Source organism: Adiantum capillus-veneris, chromosome 13 (genome assembly GCF_014529385.1).
Source record: "Adiantum capillus-veneris isolate H3 chromosome 13, ASM1452938v2, whole genome shotgun sequence".
NCBI lineage: Eukaryota > Viridiplantae > Streptophyta > Polypodiopsida > Polypodiales > Pteridaceae > Adiantum > Adiantum capillus-veneris.
In genome coordinates this window covers 83,145,783-83,168,819 of record NC_140943.1, presented here as the reverse complement: position 1 = coordinate 83,168,819, position 23,037 = coordinate 83,145,783, and the positions used below count along the sequence as shown (strand labels likewise).

The following is a 23,037-nucleotide window of genomic DNA, read 5'->3' as shown; positions in this document are numbered from 1 at the left end:
AAAATTTTTCAACTTCACATAAACAACTCGCGGATGCTTCCTTTGGAGTGAGCAATGATTTGAGATTCCACCTCGGATTCTACTTACCCTAATCCTAGGTTCTACTGCAACTGGGTTGTGGAAAGTGTCCACAAACACTTGTTTTCTTGTTTTTTATGGTTTCTTGAGCATTGATCTTAAGATTTGTCTTGCCCATCAATCATTCTCAAAATCCTAACCTAATCCTAAAATCTTGTAATCCTAAAACGTACTTACAAAGTACAATCTACTCCCAAGCTACCTCTAAACAGCAAAAGACGACACTCTTAACCTATGTTGTTTTAAAGAGAAAGTTTTATTCTAAGTGATCCTAGAGGAAGTTAAAGGACAACTACACAGGACGCTCTTGTTTTCTCTAGTTTATGTCTACTCGTCCCCGGAAACGGTGACAAATGTGGATAGGTTTCTTAACCTCACTTTTATCTTATTGCAGACATAGCGAGAACCACGAACATAATTCTCAATCCATGGGACGAAGCTAACTCAACTAGTGCATAGAGGATATAAGAGGGTGTCAATCTCTCGAAAAACGATAGACAACTCACATCTAACACAAGCTACACTCAAATGACCTAAGTCATCAAATGCTAGTCGCTAATCAGCGAGCAAACCATGATCGTTGTAGCATCAAACGATATCCGAAGGTTATGAAACTTCTAGGAATAGTATAGAAGACCTAAGCACACATGCTTATGGTCTCAAATCTCACTTTCAAATGAAGTGCAAAAAATGCGATTAATAACAGTAGTGAGATTTTGACCTAGTCGTTTCTGCCCTTGAATGCATCTAAATGCTTAGCAATGATGCCCCAATACCTCGCATATACTTATTTTGTGATTTCCTAGCTTAAATTCCTACTTATGATAAAATTAGGTTGTGGGTTGGTGACACCAAAAGCTACAATATACCATGATATGTTTACGTCAATACGTAGAGCTCTTACCTGCGGTTGCAACACAACAGACAATACTGCAATGTGACAACCGACAAGGGAGTAGGAAGCATGAGAAGAGAGAAGTGAGCGTCGTTAACTCATGTTGTGTATTTATCCAAAACTTAATCAAAACTTTACAAAGTTGGAGTTTATACCTTAGAAAAGGTCAAAAATGTGTAATGTTCGGTACCCAAGACCTTTGAGGCTTCGCAACTTACTGTATGTGCAACCTAGGTACACTAAATGATCTATTCTTTACATCTTATAACTCTTATTGAGTTCGTAACACGTTACAATTATCACAATGGCTAAATAAATTGGGAATTTACAATACATGGCCATTTTGGAAAAATGTGAAAAGAGTGTAACTCCAATCTTCATTGCTTCTTCATATTCATCTTCGATGTGCATTCATAAGGCTTCGATCTTTAGCAGCTCCTATTAACTGACGTCGGCTCAGTTAACATAAGCTTCTTTAGAGCGGACATTGGGCAATCGGAGGAGAAGCTACCACAGCAGAGCTCACATTCTCCTCACACCAGTGACACGATGAACGATCGATCTAGGGAGATCTAGGCACCCACGACTACGAAGGACTACATAGGATCACTGGAGGCTACATCAAAGGATTTGGATCACTTTGGCCTGATACGCATAATGCCCTACTAGAATATTAACCATGGAGGAGTTTATGAGATCTGCTAGCGATCGATGATGGATCTCTTGCGATTTAGCACTTTAGGGGATTGTACACCTTTTTCGTCTTGTACCAACCTTTGTATCAGATCCTACCCGTTATATCTCCACACACACACACACACACACACACACACACAATGTATTGTATTAGCCCTCAATTACTACTTTCACCTGTGCACGTATGTCGCACGTGTCAATGCAAGGAACTTGTCGATACACCATGTGCGAGCCACAAATGGCTCCAAGCACACAACAAGCCTAAACTAGTAAGCTCAAAGATGGCGATGGTGTGTCACTCACCGCTCTACGCTTGCCGTCGTGGAGGATTCCTCGCCACGAAGAAGAGGGAGACGCCGCTACGCCGCGCTCAACCGCCTCGTGCTACCGCAATGCTCGATCGCACTCTCTCTCTCTCTCTCTCTCTCTCTCTCTCTCTCTCTCGCATACACACACACACAAGGAGATGAAGAAGAAGAAGAAGATGGAGATGGAGCAAGAGCACTCTTCAATTGCACAAATGAGAGAATGAGTGAATTTTAGGTTTAGTTGACTTTTATATGAGCTCGCCCCATTCACACTTGGGTGTCCATTCTTAGCCAACTAATCCCTTGAGTGTTCCAATTAGAGTGCGCCTCTCATCGGCGATCACTCTTACCCTTTTCCTATTGGACCAACAAGCCCGGTACCTGACTCTACCAAATAAATAATACAATGTCCGTTGTAGGTGATAGGAATGTGCGTGAGGGTTAATACCCCCCTACTCATATCCTACACAGTTCAAGCTAGCTGCTCAATTCACATCTAGCAGTTTAGGATTCTATAGTACCCCTTTTTTCAGTACCTTTTTTATTTTTGGTACTTAGACATTGTATCGGATTCACCACGTTGTAACTTTTTGGTTTCAATGTCATTTTGGCCTTTTGAATACTTTAATATAACATTTCATTTTTCATTCTCTCTCTCTCTCTCTCTCTCTCTCTCTCTCTCTCTCTCTCTCTCTCTCTCTCTCTTTAGCCAACAACTCTCATTAGCATAGAACTTTCATGGGGATTAAAGAAGGGTATAAACTATCATCCATTGAGAAAAAATCCCAAACCCCAAGTGGATTACATACCGAGAGGATAGAGTCAAGTCATAGTTCATAGTGAAGCACTCATAGGTAAATGTAGAGACCGAGAGAGAGAGAGAGAGAGAGAGAGAGAGAGAGAGAGAGAGAGAGAGAGAGAGAGAGAGAGAGAGAGAGAGAGAGAGAGAGAGAGTGAGCATCACACAAGATAGTATAACCAACAGATCACACTATTGATACCAAAGCATGAGTGAAGTGTGTGCAAATTACGAAAGAAGTAGCCTAGGTAGACTGAAGTGACCAAGTTTGTGTGTGTGTTTGATAGCCTAAAGGGTAGTTGCAATATTCTATGTGTGTCTATATCTGGTGCTTGTGCTAATATACACTATAGCTGTACATCCAAGCATCAAAGATTCCAAAGAAGGATCTACTTGATAGGGCTAGACATGAGCCTTACTTTATGGAAGTGGATGAGATTCTATTAAAAGCTAGAATCAAAGTAAATCAGCCAAATCTAGCTGGGTGAATCTAGTTGATCCACCCAACTGATTGAGCCTCAATTTAGGGAAACTTCTAAGATTTTGTTCAAACCTAGAATCAAAGTAAATCAACCAGATTCAGCTAGGTGGATGGAAACCACATCAATATGTCACAAGTTGGCCAGATCTAGATTGACAAAGGGAACGAAAACAATACCTGATCCAAACATGAAGGAATGGCATCGGCTCACACCTTATGACGTTGATATGATGACCACCCAAAGTGAGAAACTAGAGCAAGAGGATATTTAATAACACTCGTGAAGGATAATGAGGCCTCCAATATTCCTTAGAATGATATGGTTATTAGACAACATGAACCAATCAATAAAATTGTGGGCCACCAACTCCATTTGCTCATATGCCACCCAGTGTAATCTAGAAGCTAGCAATGAAGAAAGCACTAGACAAGAAGAAGGGCAAACACAAAAGATGAAGCCCTCTACATCTAAGATTTTAAATATGCCAAATTTAAGAATGGGGAGGAGGAATATGGATGGTGGGAGTTGAGTTGTTTCATATGAAGGAAGCAGTGGCTCTATACTATACATTGGCAAAACAACATCCAAGAAGAAATCTCACTGCCAACAGTTATAGACAATGCCCGTTTATCTCATCATTTGTACTTTGTATCATTCTAAATGATAACCATCCCCAAGCTATCAGTCTTCATTTCATTGTATTTCTGAACCTTGTATCTAAATCTGAATCTGAACAATATGTTTCCAATTGTACTCTAAACTATGTTCTGCAATCAACTACCTTTTGATTTGTCTCTCATTCAATGTCTCACAATGTTAACTTTTCTTTTCATTTTATTCCAATCATTTGATTGAGGTCTGATGCCAATCTCATCTAAATCTGTTATCTGAAGTTTGCTTTGTCTGATTCTTTTCCATCTGGTCATCTAATATCTAAATATTTGAACCATTAATAGATTTGACTAGCTCATTTGATGCTCAAATTTCCAATTTAATTACTCTGAGTCGAGCTCTAATTAGCTATCAAGCTTCAAACAATTCCAACATCTGCTACTCACGGTAAGAAAAAAATTGTGCACATGGTGCAATTGCTTCCACTAGAATCCTCTTCTCATTATTCCAATGTGAAAGCAACACATACCAAAGTGGTTCATCAGTTTTTTATTACAGCCTTTATGTGGAAACCAGCATTTGGCCCACACGAGCTTGTGAGAATGCATGGCTATATTCAAGGTCACAAGTGAGAATGGATCAAATTAACTTATAGCTTACTAATATATATGGTTTTTTTTTTAGGGGGATGTTCCAAAACTCTTCGCCTTAGGTGTTTCAAGTTCAACTCTCTATTCTTTTGTTTTTGGAGATAGGTTGAATGATATAGGCTCTATCAATTCTCGAGTTGTCTCGATTAGTTTCTTACACATTTCCCACCTTTGTCCCTTGCAAGGATAGGTCAAACCATCTCTAATCTAGTGTTTGGTCAATAGTGGGTAGGTTGCGTCATTTTTGTAAATTCTTATAGATGTGTCATTTCATGCTAGATTTGTGGTGAGCTATACTTTTTTAGGTATAACATTGTGATTACTTTTTTATAATTGGTAGGTTGAAACAGTCTATGTCTAGGATCTACATTCAAGGATTATTATGTTTACTATATGACTAGGACCTTTGTATAAGGACTATTATGTTAGTTATTTACAAAAGAATAGTTGGGAGATGACCAAGATACTATAATTCATGAAGCTCATGTCTGTTGAATATCCTATGACATTGGATTTGTCAGCTAAGATGTGTATAGCATCTTAAATCATATTAGTCCTTGTGTAGAGACATTGAATAATAACTTGTTGCTTAATAAAGATTTGTTTTTTGTTTTTTTGAATTGATACTAGTGATTGTGGCATAGCTTCTACTACTCTCTCACTTTGAATGAATTTTTACTTGTTATTATGTACCTTTGTTCTTTAACAGAGCATTTATTTGCCAGATTTTACGTTGTCATATGTAAGGACTAAGAGGACTTTGCATGCCTCTTCTCCTCCCAATCAACTTCTCTTATAGATGTCCAATGGCCCTATCTTTATAAGATCCCTATTCATAGCATGCAAGCCGGTCTTGTCTAGGACCTTGTCCTACCCTTTGTCGTGACATTACTTCACCCTTAGAGGAGATTTTTCTCCCTACCATCGATGGAAAGCTTCTTCCTAAGAACATCAATGTTTTCCTAATTGAAACTTGCATCAGGTCTACTGGTTCACTTGGAAAATACCAAATGTGGTACTCATACATGGATATCTATGCTTGTAGTGAAGATTAAACTTTGTAGAACTAGATGATTGCAATCAAAGTTACAATAGTAACCTCTAAAGAGATTGCCCCTTTGGTCAAAAGGAACCTCTACCTGGATCTCATACTAATAGAAGAGCCTATCTCAAACAAGACGTCCTAAGTAAGAAAAACTTACTGCTCCCACTCTTGAAGAAATACCTTTTGGAAATTGGAATGGTTACATACTAATGCAGATTCATCAAGTGATGGATTAGATTTTGGACTTGCAGATGACAAAAAAGTGCCATGTATCAAAGTCCATGGGTATGACATGAGATGTATAGGAGGGAAAGTTCAATCAAAAATTTATGGGACTAGGATGGTATCACAAGGCCACCAATGAGAAGACTAACAAGGACAAAGTATTTTTCAACTTACACATAATGTGTCATATAGTTCCTCTCTCATGGCAAGGCCTATTAAAGGTTGGTTTGATTTCAATGTTGGCAGCAATAATTTCTTTTCACTAAATGAACCATTGTTCATAGCAAGGATAGGGTCAAAATATAGGCATGAAATTTATCTCATCACATCTATGGGGCTATGCAAGATATTGACAATTAGATTGCATACGTGTATTGCTTATGGATGAACTAGATGCATCATATAATCTATTTGACAATTTATGGACAAAATGTTTTAGATTTACAACAAGATTTGGGTAAGCACAACCCTCAACCATGAAGCAAAGGTGCCATAGATTCATCAAGTATTCTTTTCTAACTACCAAAACATGAACTCCACAAAGGTCTCACTTTTTCATCTATCTTTGGATTATACTTCATCTAGCAAAGTGCTCTTGCAAAACACCTCAAATGTGTAGTAAAAAAACCAATAAATCTTGCATCAAACCTTTTTGCCCATCCTCTACGATGAGAGCTTCTCTGAAGCTTTGAGAACTTCCCAAAGGCATGAAAGCCTATGAGAAATCCCTCTTGCTAAATACTTTGGCAAAACAAAATAATAATTAAATAAATTCTGTGTGTGAAAAATATCCAAGTGATGGCAGATCCAGCAGCATGAGGGAGATGAAGAAGAGCAAGTATCGTGACCTACAAGCCTTTTTTAGCATCTACCATGCTGCCATTGTAGCACCCTTGTACTCAGTCTTGTACTCAAAAGAAGCAATAGTGGATTGCTTCTTGCTGCTCCATGTGATAGTTCCACTTTCAAATAAGAACATGAACTTGTTAGTAGATCACCAATCAAATAGATTACTAGCCCAATATCCATCTACATAGTCATAAAGTTGCAACATGATATCAGCATCATAACACAATGCATAATCCAACGTAGCACAATGTGCACCTCATTGCATCCAAATGTGGCTTCCTAGAAAGCTGCATAAGCTAGCGCTCCAACTCAGTCGCTTAACTCAATTATGGTCATGAAATTGTCAAGTAGATCAACTATCCACAATCTTGTTGTACCTAGTGGCACTCTCAATTACATCACCCGCACTGTCCTTACAATTTTGATCTAAGGGCACAACAATAGGCTTATAATCATACTTTGACAGCATATGCATATTTTCTTTGTGATAGCCCTCTTTTGTGTGTATAATCCCGATGCTCAAAAAATATTGCAACTCTCCCAAATCCTTCATGTCAAGATCTTGTTTCAAGACACTCTTTACATGCTCAACTTTAGCCTCATGATTGCCACCAACAACCAACTCATCCACATAATGCATACGACCACAATACTTATCTCAGTCTCCCTCACAAAAAAAGATGATTTGCATCATCCCTACAAAACCCAATGGTTGCCAATTATGCTACAATCCTCTCATGCAAACCTCTTGGTCCTTACTTTAGTCCATAAGGTGTTTTCCTTAGCTTAGTTACATATTCAAGATGTTTCACATCCTCATATACATTTGGCTGCTCCATATACACCTTTTCTTACGAGTCATTATTCAAGAACACAATCTTCACGTCCATCGAATGCAAAACCCAACCATTTGATGGAGCCACTACAATATTGGTATGTATAATAGCACCATAAGGCTAAAGATATTCTCATAATCAATGCCATAGGTCTGTGCATAACCCTTTGCTACAATGTACCTTCTCACTAAGCCATTTGCATTGTGTTTCACCTGGTAAGCTTGATTATAAATAATCACATGATTTTCTTTTGGCAATGATACAAAGTCCCATGTCTCATTAGCATCAAGGGCATCCATCTTCTCATTCATAGCCTGCTTCTAATTTTCATCCCTAAATCTTCAAATGAAGTAGGTTGTACATCATGGCAATTTTTTCCGTATATGCACAGTGAGCCTTCCATTCTTCTTTGTATTCTTCCACATGTAAACCATCTAATTCAGACCTAACCTACAACCCATGCCCACAACAAATAAGTTCTTTGTAATATTGGGTATATGCAATGCATTAATGAAATTCTACTCTGCTATATTTCAAAGACAGTTTCACATTCCATGTATGCATTGCCAAATTTAGTACCACCGACAATGATCCTCTTCTTCACCACCCCATACCAGTTATGTGGGAGAGAAGTTATCTAGGCATACCATGTGTTGAACTTGATGTTTCAAGAGGTGATTGAAAGATCAAGGTGAGGATTTGTCGAATTTGCCAAAAATGTTACTTGTGACACCATAATATTGTTCTCAGATTAGATGAGGAGAATAAGAAAGAATGATATGAGGATATGCTCCAAGTTTAGCCCATCATAGGGGAGCAAGGTGGTCTCAAATTTACCAAGAAGAGATAAGATGGTGGGGTGTGTGGCACACTAACTACACGATGTGATAATAATTGCGGTTAAACAAGGCTGCAACAAGCCTTCCCATATGGACTAGGAGGAACGAGGTAGAGAATCTACTGCACTCTTTGAACCTTCAAAGGTATGATCAACAAGAGGACTAAATCAATGGTGGCGGGTGTGGGAAAATTACATCTTGGAAGCTACAATTGGGACAACTTTCGTGCCTCTTTTGTAGGTGATTTCATCACTCTTTCGGTGCTAATCAATAATACCTTGTTTGAGTTTTGACATTTTGCTTTTATGTTTATAACAAAAAGGAGCGGGGTAATGTCTATAACATATACAAAGGAGTGATATGCATTAGCCATGGCTTCTATGCACTCTTGGAGTAGATGGAGAAGCACTACAATTCAAGAAAGAAAAGGATAATGCCTTTGAGAGGAAGATTTGTTTTTAAAGGGCTATAAGGTTACCTTACTAAATTATAGATTTAACATAACAAAGGCTTGCATGCCTAACACCATGCAAGTAAGGAATGAGGACAAGAAGTCTTTCTACGAAGAGGGGCATGGATTTATAGACGGAAGACCTGAGGATTCATGGCGTATGGAACCACACGAGGGGACACACACGGAGATTCAAACGTCACTGGGGGTAAGTCGAAGGTAATTTAAGGCATGCTTTCTTTGTGCTTGTGTAATTAAGGATAAATTTAGCATAATTTCTATGTTCTTTTATCCTTGTTTGTCCTTTTGTAGGATGGTTGAATCCCAAAACCACAAGCTTTAGTTGGCAATTAGAAAAGAGTTTTGAGTGGTTCCATATTTTGTACCATAAAATGTGTATGGAGCCATATGTGTATGCCCTATGAGTTGTTTCAATGCCACCTTGTCGTGGCTTTGAAATCTTTAAAACTTTGTTATAGATCAATTGATTATTGCAACTGGTTTGCACAAGTGAGCCACTCTTTGGGATATGTTCCAACGTGCTAATGAAAATGGTAATGCAAATTACGCTACATCCATTTTTGGTTATGATCTCCTTGTCATGACTTTATTTCCATTAATTGTTCCAATAATGGTCTCTTTTGTATTCTGCTCTACCAATATGGTTAAGATCGTGCTTTATGTAGGGTTGTGGTTCTAGTCATGCTTTGTTTAAGATGCAATTGTTCATATTTCATTGATGGGGCTTTCATTCTCATCTCAACAAGTCATCATTGGCTATGGGTAGCTTCTACTAGTTGTCCTTGGTACTCATATTATTGGAACGTTGGTCATAAGACTACAAACTTGTGACTTTGTACAACTATAAACCTTCAGAATATGTGAATACAAGTGTAAATATCTTGTTTGAAAGTTTCAAACTAAAAAGCTCCAATATGTGTTTGCATTTACATCACTGAATCTTCCAATGGTTATTCTGATAGCACTTCTCATATTTTTGGTGCATTTGATGGCATTCTGAAATTATTGCAGGTCATTTCTATTAAAAAAAAAGAAGGGCGGTTCAAAAGTGATTAGACCCTTATATTTCCTTGAACATATTGTATTGTTGAATTATGGCATCATGTATATTAATAGACATGTAATGACCTACAAGGATGTGGCAAAAGTCAAAGGAATTACAGAATGTGCATAGTGACAATGGTGAGATATCAAAACTTCCATCCACACAACATATTCCATACGTAGACCATGGGCCAAGTTTGCTACACAATACATCAGTATAGTCTTAAGTTCAAATATTTCCTCTTTCACTTCTCTTGTATGTATTGTTGTTTCTACTTGCTCAACAAATTTCCTATTTTATTTTTGTTCTTGTTGTCTAGTGATATTTCCTTGCTCAATTTCTAACATCTTTAACTTATTTATACCTCTGTTTGCAACCTTTTCCGTCCAAACATGGAGCAAGCGATTGACGTGGCTCAAGTACACAAAAATGGATAAAGTAAAGGTAGCAATGTGAGCCATACAAGCATTAAAATTTGACCTTAGATATCCTATCTTTTGATCCCTTTATGCTACAATAACAGCACATCAGAATGTCGTTTCGTTACTGTAATCAAGCTAAATGGAGGGGACCCTTTGTAACCATAAAAAAGAATAATATATACATCAAATAAGTTGTAGCTGTCTCGTGTCCGCGTTATCTATGTACACAACATCACTTTCCCTCAAATGGGCTCAAAAGATACATCTATGCACTCCATCACAAGTACTAAAGACTCTTAAGACCAATGATGGGTGTAGAAAGCTCAATTCGGCAGTCAATTGTATGTGAGACCTACTGCCAATAAGATGGCTGTAAGAAAGGTAGATATTTGCCTGAAATTGGAGGACTCCAGATGTTGGGCCCACTGTGGTTGCATAGCTCCAAGCATTGTTATCAAAAGGCTCTTTTTATCTGATTCATATACTTTAACAAGGCACCTGAAGAAGGAAACAATGTGAACTAACTTCCTCCTTAGAATGGTTGGATTTTTCCAAAAGCAAGCTGTTTTCTCGACACGTTCAACAGAATGTCACACCCCTCTTGCTAGACCGGAGAAAATGTGTCCACTATTTTTTGAATCACTTCTTGAATAGTTGCACAATGAACAAGCTTGACTGACTCCACTAAACTCACTCTCACTGCCTTCTCTGCCGCTTTAGGTATTATGCAACGCTTGAAACCAAGTTTGCTTACTTCAGAAATTCGCTTATCAAGCTGTTTCACCTGCACAAACATCACGATATTCGATGCAAAATGAATAAGTGGAACAGGGATTATACCTACTTTTACAAAATCCGGCTTACCGGTCTTATTTCACCACCAAGGCCAATTTCTCCTATAAATGCCATGTCATGTGGGATCTGTCGGTCCAAGTAACTGCATTTCAAATATCATGGAGCTTCTTTAGCATGCACTTGTGCACCAAAAGATTTGTATCATTGAAGATACACATTCACATGAAAACATATTTTGAAAGAAGGATATCCAATTAATTTGCAAAAAAGTGGGATTCTCATCAGGCTTTTAAGTCCCTCAATAGATTATTTAGAACTTACCTACTACAAATTGATACAGCCACAGCTAAATCAACAGCTGGCTCACGTACTTGAAGCCCGCCCACTATATTAATAAGTACATTCTGAAAACAGAAAAGAGTTGTGAGAACAAAATTTGTGGGAAACCTCGCACATGTTTTATAATAAAGCTCTTAAGGTAGCCTTAAATCCCCTCTCGTCTTCCACCATAAAGTTCGAAGTATCTACAATACTGTGTTGGTTGAGTTACTTTCAGCAACACCAACAACTAGTTTCTGCACAGATGAGAGCTGAAACAGAACAAGGTTCTTACCTGATGTTCAACCTTCACCCCTGCTAGTTTGGAGAGAACCTGCAACACACAAAGACAATACGCTTGACTTGAAATCGAGGAAAATACATCTTACAAACTGAGCCAATGTAGGCGGATAGTCACTTAGTTCTATCAGCCCTTTCAAAATCCATCTATGATAAACTATAACACCTTTACTGTACTTTAAGCCTGGAGGTAACTGTACAGGCATGCATGCACAGAGAAAACTTGACAACTCTACCTCTTATGCTCTTTAACTCCAGAGAAGACACTTGGGGTCCGCATCACATTTCTGCTACTCGTACCCTCGTGTTGTGAGATTTCTTGAATGCACTTTTTTTTTTTGGGGGGGGCGGGGGGGGTTTGGGGGGTTCAGGAGCATTTTTTTGCTTGCATGTGTGTGTGTTTGTGTGTGTGAGTGAAGCCAAGAATTAGTATTATCCCAGCCTACAGGTCGCAGATGTAAGCTTAGTACTAACTCTCACCTTAGTCCGATCCCAGCCTACAGGTCACGCTGTGTGTGTGTGTGTGTGTGTGTGTGTGTGTGTGTGTGTGTGTGTGTGTGTGTGTGTGAGATCAAGGATATTGTTGATTCTAGACCTCTTATTCCGTAGTTCATTGTTGAGGATCGACTTTGTGATTGGATTTATGTTGGTTCCTCTATCCTCTCTTTATCTGCGAAAAAGGTATATTGCCATTTGCAGTCATCTTCTTGGCTAGCGGAACATTGCAATATGGTATGGAATATGAATAAAGGTACATGCTGGCGCAGTAAAGTCATGAAAGTGTGGCATGCTAAACTTCCCCTGAAAGAGCCATTGTTTATGTGGAGATGTATCATTGGGGCTCTCCGAACTGGCAGATTTCTTCGCTCCAGAGGAATCACTTCCTCACGATGTGTTCGTTGTGGTGCCGGCATTGAGACTATTCCACATTTATTGTGATATTGTCCTCATATGCATTGATTTGTGGATTACATCTCTACATGCCTTCGCACTCATTTCCCTGGGATACCTTTTGGTCGATATTTTTGGCGTTTTTTTGAAGTGCTTCCGCCTCTGCTTCAGCCGTAGGCATACTTCTTTGCTTGGGTCAGATTTTGGGTGCTATGGACAGTTTGGAGAGCACATACTTTTCTCATGTTTCAGCAGGTTCAGGTGGATTATGTATTCCTCTTCAAAACCTCTCTTCAACACTCTTAAATTTGCCCTTGACTTGGATGAGCTCTCTTCCATTATGAGCTTTACTTTAATTGTTTCTGATTTGCCACATGTAATGTTTTCTATGGGTTTCCCTCACTTTGAGGTTTCCCATTAGTATTTCCATCTAATATTATTATTAAAAAAAATGTGTGTGTGAAGTCAGCCTACAGGTCGCAGTGTGTGTGTGAAGAACTATCCATTACCTTAGTATTATCCCAGCCTACAGGTTGCAGATGTAAGCTATAGATCCTGGAACAGGAGACCACCAGCAAAAATTCAATGCGACCACATTACTGATTCTAGCACGATCCTTTTGGTCCAGCTAACAGCTCAGATACAGCTTCTATCATGTAGTCACCACAACTGGGCAGAAGGATTTTAAATGTTTAGAGCATTATCATAGGAACTTCCATTGAGTCTTGCTGTCACCAAGGAGTTTTGGCAAGACATTCAGAGTAGAATGTGGGCTAGCTCCTATATTTACAATTTCCTGTACACACTGGGACTTCAGTCAAGATATGGCTGAACTCAGTGGATGACTTGCCTCCTGGTGGGCAACAACGAACAAGCATCATTGCATATAGCATCGCAGCAAACACAACTCGAAGTGGTCCCACAAGTTCTCTCATAACTAGCATCAGCCCAAAATGGAGGGGCACAACCCCACACACTAGGAGTTGATCAACATCCTTGCCACTCCATACACTTCACTCATTATCATCAAGTGTTGTAGGGGCATTGTATAATTGTGAGATGCCATGGGGATCTCGTATTCAGGCTCAAGGTTAATGTAGTGATTGCTTAAATATTCCAAGTGCGATGACATTTATTATCTTGAATGTGCTATACCAACTTCTCAAGGGGAGAGAAAATCATCAGACTTTCTATGAAACTTTAATAGTCCATATGGCATATACCCTAATTCGTCTGTCTTGTTTTACTAACAGCGTTTTAGACCTTGAAATATATAACAAAACAGGAAGGAAACCAAAACCTGAATCGAACGATGGCATTGATCTAATTAAATAAAATGGAACAGATAATTAATGCCGACTTCTGCCTTCTTCCACTTGGTAGAGTTTGTGACATCAATTTGTGCTCAGACTTTGTCACGTTCCTTCCTAAACCTGAATTGAACGACGGCAGATTTTATTTTGTTTTGTTTTAGGAGTCGGGTTGGGCACTCCCGGCCGTTCCCCTCATACACCAAAAAAGTGCACAAGAAGAACGACCAAGACTATGCACCCAAGCTCCTAGGGCAGACGCTTTTGTCACTAGTTTCCTCTGGACTACGTGAGGCTTTTCTTTCCCAAGAGGCCAAAATTATCTACATTCTTAGTGCAGTGCCCTGAGAGACCCATCTCGCTGACTAGTTATGGGCGTGACAGCAACCAAGTACCTCTGTGCAGAGGCCCAGGTACTGCGGGACTTGCTTCGGTCTTCCCTTCGGAGTTGCCTCCTCCAAGTAACTTATCGCTGGGTACGACCTCACCGAGGAACTTCGCCATAAGCACGTGCCCTGCGGTTCCATTCTTGAAGTGCAAATCACAGCGTACCCAAAAGGGCAGCCTCTTCCCGCGAGCCTCCCCACCAAGGAGGATAACGGTCCTTTCTTCACGGTCCAACGGCGGGTCGATATCATTGAAGGTGGAGTTGAATCAGTTTAGCCAGTGCCCCCTAGAATCATCAATTGCCAAGCAAGACACCAGCAAAAGCAAAAGCGAACGACCCTCTAACTAGGCGCACAGCGAGCAAATACTGTGTCCGCGCCTCCAACTATCTACCAGTTTGAGTCCACCAACTCTAGCGAGAGCCAGCACTCTCTCTTCTTTCCTATTCATGACAGTGCTCCTATTGAGCTGCAGTAGGTATCCACATGTTTGTTCAAAGTCGGTCGTCTTATAGGGCTCCAATGCCAAGCACGAATGCCTCTTGTCCCATGCATGGTAGCAGACTGAGCTAAAGTCAGCCGCTGGGATATACTTATTCATCCAATTCTGGGTTCTTGTCGTCCCAGTCCGCTTCTTGAACGGTTGGTTCTTAGGCTTCTTATTTACCAAGGAGCCTATCCAGACGGATGAAACCGAGTGGTACTTGTCAAAAGCCCTTGCTCGTCGTCCCCCACAAAAAGCAGGTACGGGTGGGATGTTAAACTCATGGTGGAGAATTGTCGTCCCTACAGAGGTTGACCTTGCTCCCTTCCCGAGTAACATTCGCATCCTGATGACGACGAGGCGCCGCAAAGAGTGAAGGACACGCTGATCGTGGGCCCCCATAATTTCTACGCCATAACAAATCACTGGGTACACGCACGCCTTAAACACAATTAGTCAAGACCAGATTGGGATGGCTCGGTTTGCAGCAGGTGTTGGCATGCGAATAGGCTTTTCCTACCCTTGTCCGCTCGCTCCTTGACGATGCGTTCAATGGAGAAGGTCGAGTCTACATCGATGCCAAGGTACTTGAACGTTTCACCTACTACAACCATCTCACCACCCAGAAGAAAGATCCTCATATAGAGATCCTACAGGTTCCCATGGAACACCGTGACCATGCAGTGATCTGATTAAATAACAAGCAACAAATAATTAATGCCGACTTCAGCCTAGCCTTCTTCCACATCCTAGAGTTTGTAACATCAATTTGTGCTCAGACTCTAACATGTTGTTCCAAGCATTTCAATATATTTCATATTCCAAAAGGAGAAGGGAGAAAGTGAGGGGGGTGCAACCCCATACAAGCAAACATCAGGATAAGGTGTCACTTCATGGATCTTGGTTATAAGCTCAGATTCCCATTGCAATGTGTCCACTTCCAAGATGCAGATCATCTTGTATACCCCTACACCCACGTCTTTTCATCTAAAATGTGAAACAGATTTGGATAAGGTAAAATAATACCGCCAAAATCATATGTAGCCTTTGAGGATCCAACCCATTCACAGAGTGTTTGATAAAATGACTAGTTGACCCAGTGCAAAGTGCCTGCAGAGACAATTTAAAACCACACAAATGAGCTTCATAGTAGTATGTCTTGCATCAACAGAGAAGCAGTAACAAGGTTTTAGATGCATAAAATCGCAGGTGGCAGTGGTGCACAGGGCAATTATTGATTGAATTAGCATTGCATAAGTGAAACATTGATAGATCTATATAGGTCCCTAAGTGCCACACAAGGAAGAAGGGACTTCTGAACTGAACGTAAAGACAGCCCGAGTTGCACAAAAATGATGCACTGATTAGCTACTCGTCTAATACTCCTGAACCATCAACAGACGAACTTTGACGGTAATAGCAAAACATGACCTGGATTTCTACTAAGAATGGTCGTGAGCCCTCCATGGTCACAGCTATAGCACCTGATACTGGGCCACCCGATTCTTCTTCTCTCTGACTTAAAAACAACTGGCTGGGATTTTCAACCACTGCCAGGCCATTTTCTACCATTTCAAACACACCAACCTGAAAAAAAATTCCCCACAAATATCTCTATGTAAGGTTTGTAATTAAATAAAAACATAAGTAAAACAGGGCACATACCTCATCAGTAGAGCCAAAACGATTCTTGACAACTCTCAATATACGATGAGATAGTCCATTTTCTCCCTGACAAGACCAGCCAATTGAATCCTCATGCCAAAAATTGTTAGAGTCAGTGATATTGAATTGCATTAACCAACCTCCAGATATAAGACAACATCAACTATATGCTCCAAAACACGAGGTCCAGCAATGTCTCCACTCCGTGTGACATGACCCACCTATAAAAGCTAGCAAGGAGCACCTCAGCAAAGCAACACTTACGACAAGACCGTCCTCTCCACATTAAAAAATGGACGACCAGAATGCTTGATAAAGAGAAAATTACTCATAAAACACCAATGCCTCACCAAAAAAATTGGAAGCTGATTTCTCTTGGCAATTCGTAAGAGCGCAGCTGCACATTCCCTCACCTGCACGACTCTACAGGCTTTGAATTTCATATAAGCAGATCGCAAAAACTTGAAGGAAAGTCATACAACATAAAACCACGCAGACATCACTTTCACGACTCAGATTAGTTGTGCACCCAAGGGTACAGAGACAGGGAGAAAGAAAGGCACTTAGGATACATACCATATTCTTGCATCTATTTAATACTTAACTACTACATGTGGAATGTATCATAGTAAGAAGTCGTTATCATGCAATGGGCTTTAAACGCTCAAGACAATTGCTGGGTAAGAATGCATTGCGTTTAAACTTTCCCTTAGTTGCAAGCAGCATAATAACAGATATTTTGAAAAGTTCAGAGCTACCTGGACAACACTTCCTGCGCTACCTACTGCCTCTGGCAAGTATATGGTTTGTATAGAGTCAATTACCACCGCACGAGGCCTTAATTGCTGGATTTCCCTCAAGATGAGCTGGAGAAAACAAAAAAGAAATCCATTCAGGAGAACGAGGCAATTCCTTCACCAAGATAACAGAGTAAAGAAGCAGGCAATGTCAAATCTCAGTTGTCAGAACCCTTAACCTCAGCAGAAAACAAACAAGCCACTTTCATCCTAAAAGCAAAGGCTTTGATCAAAGGTTCAAACAGATTTAATGAAGACAACATTGATTAAAAAGGGAAAAGAACGTGATGATACAAGCTCCTCTTAGTTTCAAAAACTTGATTGAAATGGTTGACCATGTCAAACTCTGTTGCTCCTATGAAACTGGATGAGCTGCTGAAAGTAAAGAGTTTGCCTACTGCAATTTGGCCAGATAAGCTGGAAAACCAAAAAAAAACCACCACCTTAAAAAATAAGAATTACAAGGAAACGCTAGATTGTGCTCAGAATACGCACATCCGAGGCGGACAGCCAGCAATACCTATGACGGATTGTTAATGCTCCATCTAATGGAGAAGTTAAGGCACTTTCAAAACCTAGACTTGAGTTTCTATCAAAGTGAGCCACTATGAACCTCCTCTTGGAAGCTCGTTAGTAATTTTTTCTTTCAGTTTCATGGTTGTGTTCTACTGCACTGCTGGCAGTTTTCTGAGCAAGAGAAATAAGCCAGCTTTGCCATCAATAGCACCCTTAAAAGGCGAGTTTGTCCGACAATTGAGGATCAGATCACAAAAATCCAGCAATGAACCTAATATGCAGCTACCATGCCTTACTCTAATTACTTGGTTGAGAGCTTGAATCACGGACATTGTAAATAAATAGGATCAAGAAAGTTTATGACTGACAACAAGGGTAATAGAGAGTGCAATTGTAATAAAGTGAGCACAGTATGGGTAACTATTCCACAAAACTTGATTTTGCCTGTGCTCAATAGTAAATCTGGGAGCAATCAGCCCCTTTGCTATTAGTGAGCAAATGAAGTATGAACATGGACTTAGAATCTTGAGTGGTAGCTCCACCAAGCACAAAGCTCTTGGAGGGGATTTGACTCATCACATTGTCATATTGTTGAAGTGTCTATGCTGCTCAAACTGCATGCACGTCACTTTAAAAATACACTTCAAGTGTGTGCCTTGCTGGTGAGTAATGTGTAAGTGCCAACATTAAAGGTTGAAAATGGTATTGTCTGGCAATTTTGAGGGTGATGACCTCACTCTAACACAAGTAGCACACATGCAAGAGCTGATGCCAAAGATCAAGGCGGCAAGGGAGAAAAGGAAAATTGCTTTCTATAAGGGAGGGAGAGTAGTGTTGGAAAAACGCACTGCATGACGGTGCGAGACCCATGGGACCAACCTTAAAATGGCAGCATGGAACTGTAATGGATCAATGCAACTAGATGTATACGCATTTGAGGATAGCTTCAAGGGAAGAGACTTTTTTTTTACATGGAGACACATCAGACTCCCAGCGGCACATTACGTAGAGTGACGGGATACCATTGAGACTACTTGTAGGCACGATGTGAGATCGACGCATAGAGGACGTGGGTCAGGAGCTATGGCAGTCCTATTCAGGAAGGAGCTTCAGCCCCTCATTTAGATTGTTCAGAGAGATGAGCAAGCCCTATAATCAACACACAAACGAGACGAACCATCCTTCTTGCGGACAAACAAAATAAGAGTAGCAAAAGGCCTTACACTAGGACGTATGAATCCTCTAGCCACCAACTCCGTGAGTTGCCGCTCTAACTCTTCTTCCTGTGTCTTGTTCAAACGGTAGGGAGTTTTACTGACAGACTGTGCCCCCTCCATAAGCTCGATGCAATGGTCCTTCGGCCGCTCAGGTGGCAGACAGATGGAAGATCATCCTGCAAAAAGAGATGCTTAACTTGGGAAACAAAGTTGAATATGTGTCTGGAGCCTGAATGCTCTGGGTAACTAGAGAGACATAACTGAATGCCGCTTGTGCTCCTCGTTGTAAATTCACGCTTTACCTGCACATGAGAAATGAGAGGCAAAGAATGCAGACCCTCCTCAGTACAAATAATCATGGGAGAGTCAATTTTGGCATTTAATGTAAGAAGTCTGAGAGATACTTTGAGACGACTTGTTCTCCTTAGGCTTTCCTTTTTTGTGCTTCATCTCTTGGGAGAGAGCAATTGCTACCGCCTTGTTGAGATCCGCGGGGTCGAAGACTTCTACATCGAACTTGATATATTCTTCCAACCCAAAAAGGAAAGCCTCTTTGCGCTCATCATCCGATTTGCGTAATTGGGTGCCGAGCTGCAAAACACGGTTAGAAAAATACATGACTGGCATACCATTCTGCTTGAGATTGCGCCAATCTTCTTTCAACCGCGCTACGTACTGAGGAGGCACAAACCGCGCCTTGAGCTCGTCTTGGAAATTGGCCCAATTGAAGGAAAGGGACACGTCTTCCTCGGCTTCCTATAGGTGCGCGGCCAACTATGCCTCTTGCCATGCGTGATACCAATTAATGGCATCACCAGCAAGGTACATGGCTACCGTTAAAACCTTGCTATTCCCTGTCTTCTTAGTTGTCGCAAAATAAGCATGCAACCAAGAATGAATAACGCTAGCATCCATCTTACCGTCATACTTATTGAATGTCAACTTCTCGGTGACGGGGTTGTTGGAGTCCGTATCTCGGCTTGCGCCACTTGATGAACCACCAACATCTTTGATCGGCTCGGGTTTCGAGGTGAGTACCTGTAGGACCAACTCTTGCATGCGTTGGTCTTTCTATGCCTTACGCTCTAACTCCAAGGCCGCTCGTTTGTCTTCAGCCGCTACTAGTTGGGCTTCGCGTGTTTGCTTACGCTCAAGATCAATAGTTGTCTTTCTTTCTTCGGCCGCCAAGCGCGCTTGCTCACGCTCACGTTCAAAGAGCTACCCTGTTCGCTTTGGCCGCCAAGCGCGCTTGCTCGCGCTCACGCTCCAAGTCGGCCTTTCTTTCTTTGCGCTCGCAATCCAATTCTGCTTTTCTTTCTTCGCGCTCGCGATCCAATTCTGCTTTTCTTTCTTCGCGTTCGTGATCGAAGATTGCCTTTCTTTCATCGGCCGCCAAGCGCGCTTATTCACACTCGCGATCCAAGGATGCCGTTCTTTCTTCGCATTCGCGATCCAAGGATGCCTTTCTTTCTTCACGCTTGCACTCCAAGGCAATGCGTTGCACTTCTTATTGTAACAATATGTCCATCATCGTCTTGACGAAAGCCTCCATAGGATTTGGAACAAAGAGGCGTAGATGGGGAGGAGGGAGGGTCGGAAAAACCTTCCGGTGGGGAAAATTCTTCTTCGCCACTTCCATGCTCATCACCTCCATGCGAAGTATCCATTCCGCTTCGAATGATGACCATGCACTGAAGTCTTGGGTTCTCAAGTTCACGAGGAACTTGGGTTCTTGTGGTTCTTGGATTCTTGGGTTCTTGAGGTTCTTTCTTTAGCTTGCAATCTGTGTTAGAGAAGAATCTTCTCTTACCCGAGCTCTCCTCTTTCCCGCGAGCACACTGCTTGGCGGCCTTGCGCTCACACCAAGGTTGCTTTTTTCCCACCTCACGTCGATTGGCAAGCCACTAAGTGCACGGTCCGCTCTCAATGAGTGAAAAGAGAAACAAGGGGAGGCTGGACAAGCCCTTCTTTCTTGGGTTTTTTGTCACTCTTCAAAAACAAGATTAGGAATCGACACGCCCAAGTGGACTTGGGTAACGTGTAACCGCAACAAGCAAAAAAATTATTGTGGTTCTTTCCTTGAGTGATACAAAACACTGCCAAAGCTCTGATACCAATGTAAGGTGCAGCGGAAGTGAATGTTGAACTTTGCTCAAGATGAGTGCTCCGAACTGTGCTCAAGGCTTCCTTTTACTTACGGAAGGGACAGCCCTCCGTTCCTTTAGTGAGAGTGTGCAAATGATCACAACAAAGTGCTAAACACTGTAAATGAAGGTGCTGAGACTGAGAGATAGAGAGAGAAGAATACGACACCAAAAAAGTTGTCAAACCCTCCTCCAAGGGCCCCTCTCTCGATGGCGAGAGAAGTCTATTGCTATTGATTGCACAAATCTGATACAAGGTGCTGATGCAAGTTCTTGATGCAATGATGCAATGAGGATCTGGGTCGGAGACGACGGCGACGACGAGGGCGGCGACGACCAGGACGACGGCTGGCTGAAATTGCTGGATCCAAGGACTGAAAATGCTGATATGCAGTGGCTGAAAACGCTGGTCTATCTGCTGGAAAAACGCTGGTTCTATCTGGGCTGAAAACCCTGACATATCAGGGCTGAAAATGCTGGGTTTGACTCTGAAAAACGCCAGTCTTCTGAGGTTCTTGCTTGAGAAGAAGTGATAGAGGGCCTACTACAAGAGGTTGCATGTGCTCTCTTTGCTTCTTCTGCTCTACTGAGTGACTGCCAGATTTCTTTTATATTAACTTAGCAAATTTGCCCTACACAATTTCCCAACAAAGTCATTTTAAGTGAAAAATGGCTAAAATAGGGAAAATAGGTTCTGTGCACTGAAAAATGCTCCTGATGGCTACTGACTGTAACACTAATGATCATGTTGTGTGCAACCAAAGGAAATGCAACTACTCTTAAGTGCCTAGAGATGCACGGCCTGCGCACAGGCTCACAAAGGTACCAGAACACTTCCTAAGACGACATGAACCCTGGACTTGAAGCAGCTTGTCCACATGCGCATAGGGTTAGATGTGCACGTGACAAGTTTCATACCCTCTATTCACAACTTTACAGTCGGGCGCAGGCCTATAGAGATAGTAATAGATCATGCGCTCCTCACGTTTATCGTCTCATTCCAGTTTAGCACGGCTCGACTGGCACGGACATGCATACCATATAGACTTTTACTTCAGAGACTGATTCTGTCTACATAGATGGTATCTATAGACGCTCATGCATAGAGGATTCAGGGAGACCCCTAGAGAAACTCACTTATATAATTGCAGGATGCATTAGCAAAGGCATACCCACACACTGAGCCTGGGCAGCAACGTTCTGGAAGCATACCCTAGAATAGTTGGTATGACGAGGAGTGCAGAGAGACCAAAGCCTGACTTCAGAGGGAGGGACTTCTAGGAGTCATCACTCATAGACAGTCCACGGATTGCTTCTCGGCATTTCGTACGAACGGGAGAAGAGGGCGTTTCTAGCTCGACTAGAGCAGGATTTATACCAGTTGTTTTTGAGCCAAGATTCAAGCGAGGCATGGTCACTCTACCATGGGCATTCTCCCCCACCAATCATCACTTCTACAGAGGTATGGAGTCCGTATGCATCATCTCTCTTCTCACAAATTTCTGACGTATCAAGCCACTGAAGAACGGAGCCGGCTTGCAGATCCCGACGCCGAGGGGCCTAAACCCTAAGTGAAGAAGCAGAAGCAACAGAAGAAATTTTACCAACTTGCAAAGTCTAGCCGAGCAGGACTATTTTTAAAGAGAAGTTACCGCCAACTTGTGGGACCCCGTCCGATGGGACCCAAGTGACATAAAGGCATTAAAAATAAAGCAGAAACACACTCAGAAGACTTTGCACAACAAAATATGATGACGTGGCACCTGTACGGACATTCCGCAACTCGCGGCGGATTTTTAGGAAAATCCAAAAATTTTAGAAGTGTGTTTTTTTGCAGTTAGCTTTTCGTATTTGATGCTTTTAGGCTTTGGGCCTTTATATATGAGCCTTAGGGCCCCTCTCTAGCACTCCTCAGTGCGCAGATTGCAAAGAAGGTGCTCCCCGGCTGTTGTACTTTACGA

At 41.4% G+C, this 23,037-nt stretch overlaps 1 protein-coding gene across 1 annotated transcript in view; it reads right to left on the bottom strand.

The window, feature by feature from the left end:
* Positions 1–10,383: 10,383 nt before the first annotated feature.
* The window catches only part of LOC147444351 (DNA repair protein RadA-like protein), a 110,564-nt gene continuing 97,910 nt past the window's right edge, over positions 10,384–23,037 (bottom strand). The window contains exons 6-15 of the mRNA XM_086526991.1: positions 17,161–17,268; positions 16,753–16,815; positions 16,543–16,623; positions 16,403–16,468; positions 16,169–16,324; positions 15,764–15,847; positions 11,662–11,700; positions 11,370–11,452; positions 11,118–11,190; positions 10,384–11,037 (exon numbers count right to left, since the gene is read on the bottom strand). Coding sequence (XP_086383117.1) covers positions 10,858–11,037; positions 11,118–11,190; positions 11,370–11,452; positions 11,662–11,700; positions 15,764–15,847; positions 16,169–16,324; positions 16,403–16,468; positions 16,543–16,623; positions 16,753–16,815; positions 17,161–17,268 — 933 coding nt within the window. The 3' untranslated portion in view covers positions 10,384–10,857. The remainder of the gene's footprint in view (positions 11,038–11,117; positions 11,191–11,369; positions 11,453–11,661; positions 11,701–15,763; positions 15,848–16,168; positions 16,325–16,402; positions 16,469–16,542; positions 16,624–16,752; positions 16,816–17,160; positions 17,269–23,037) is intronic.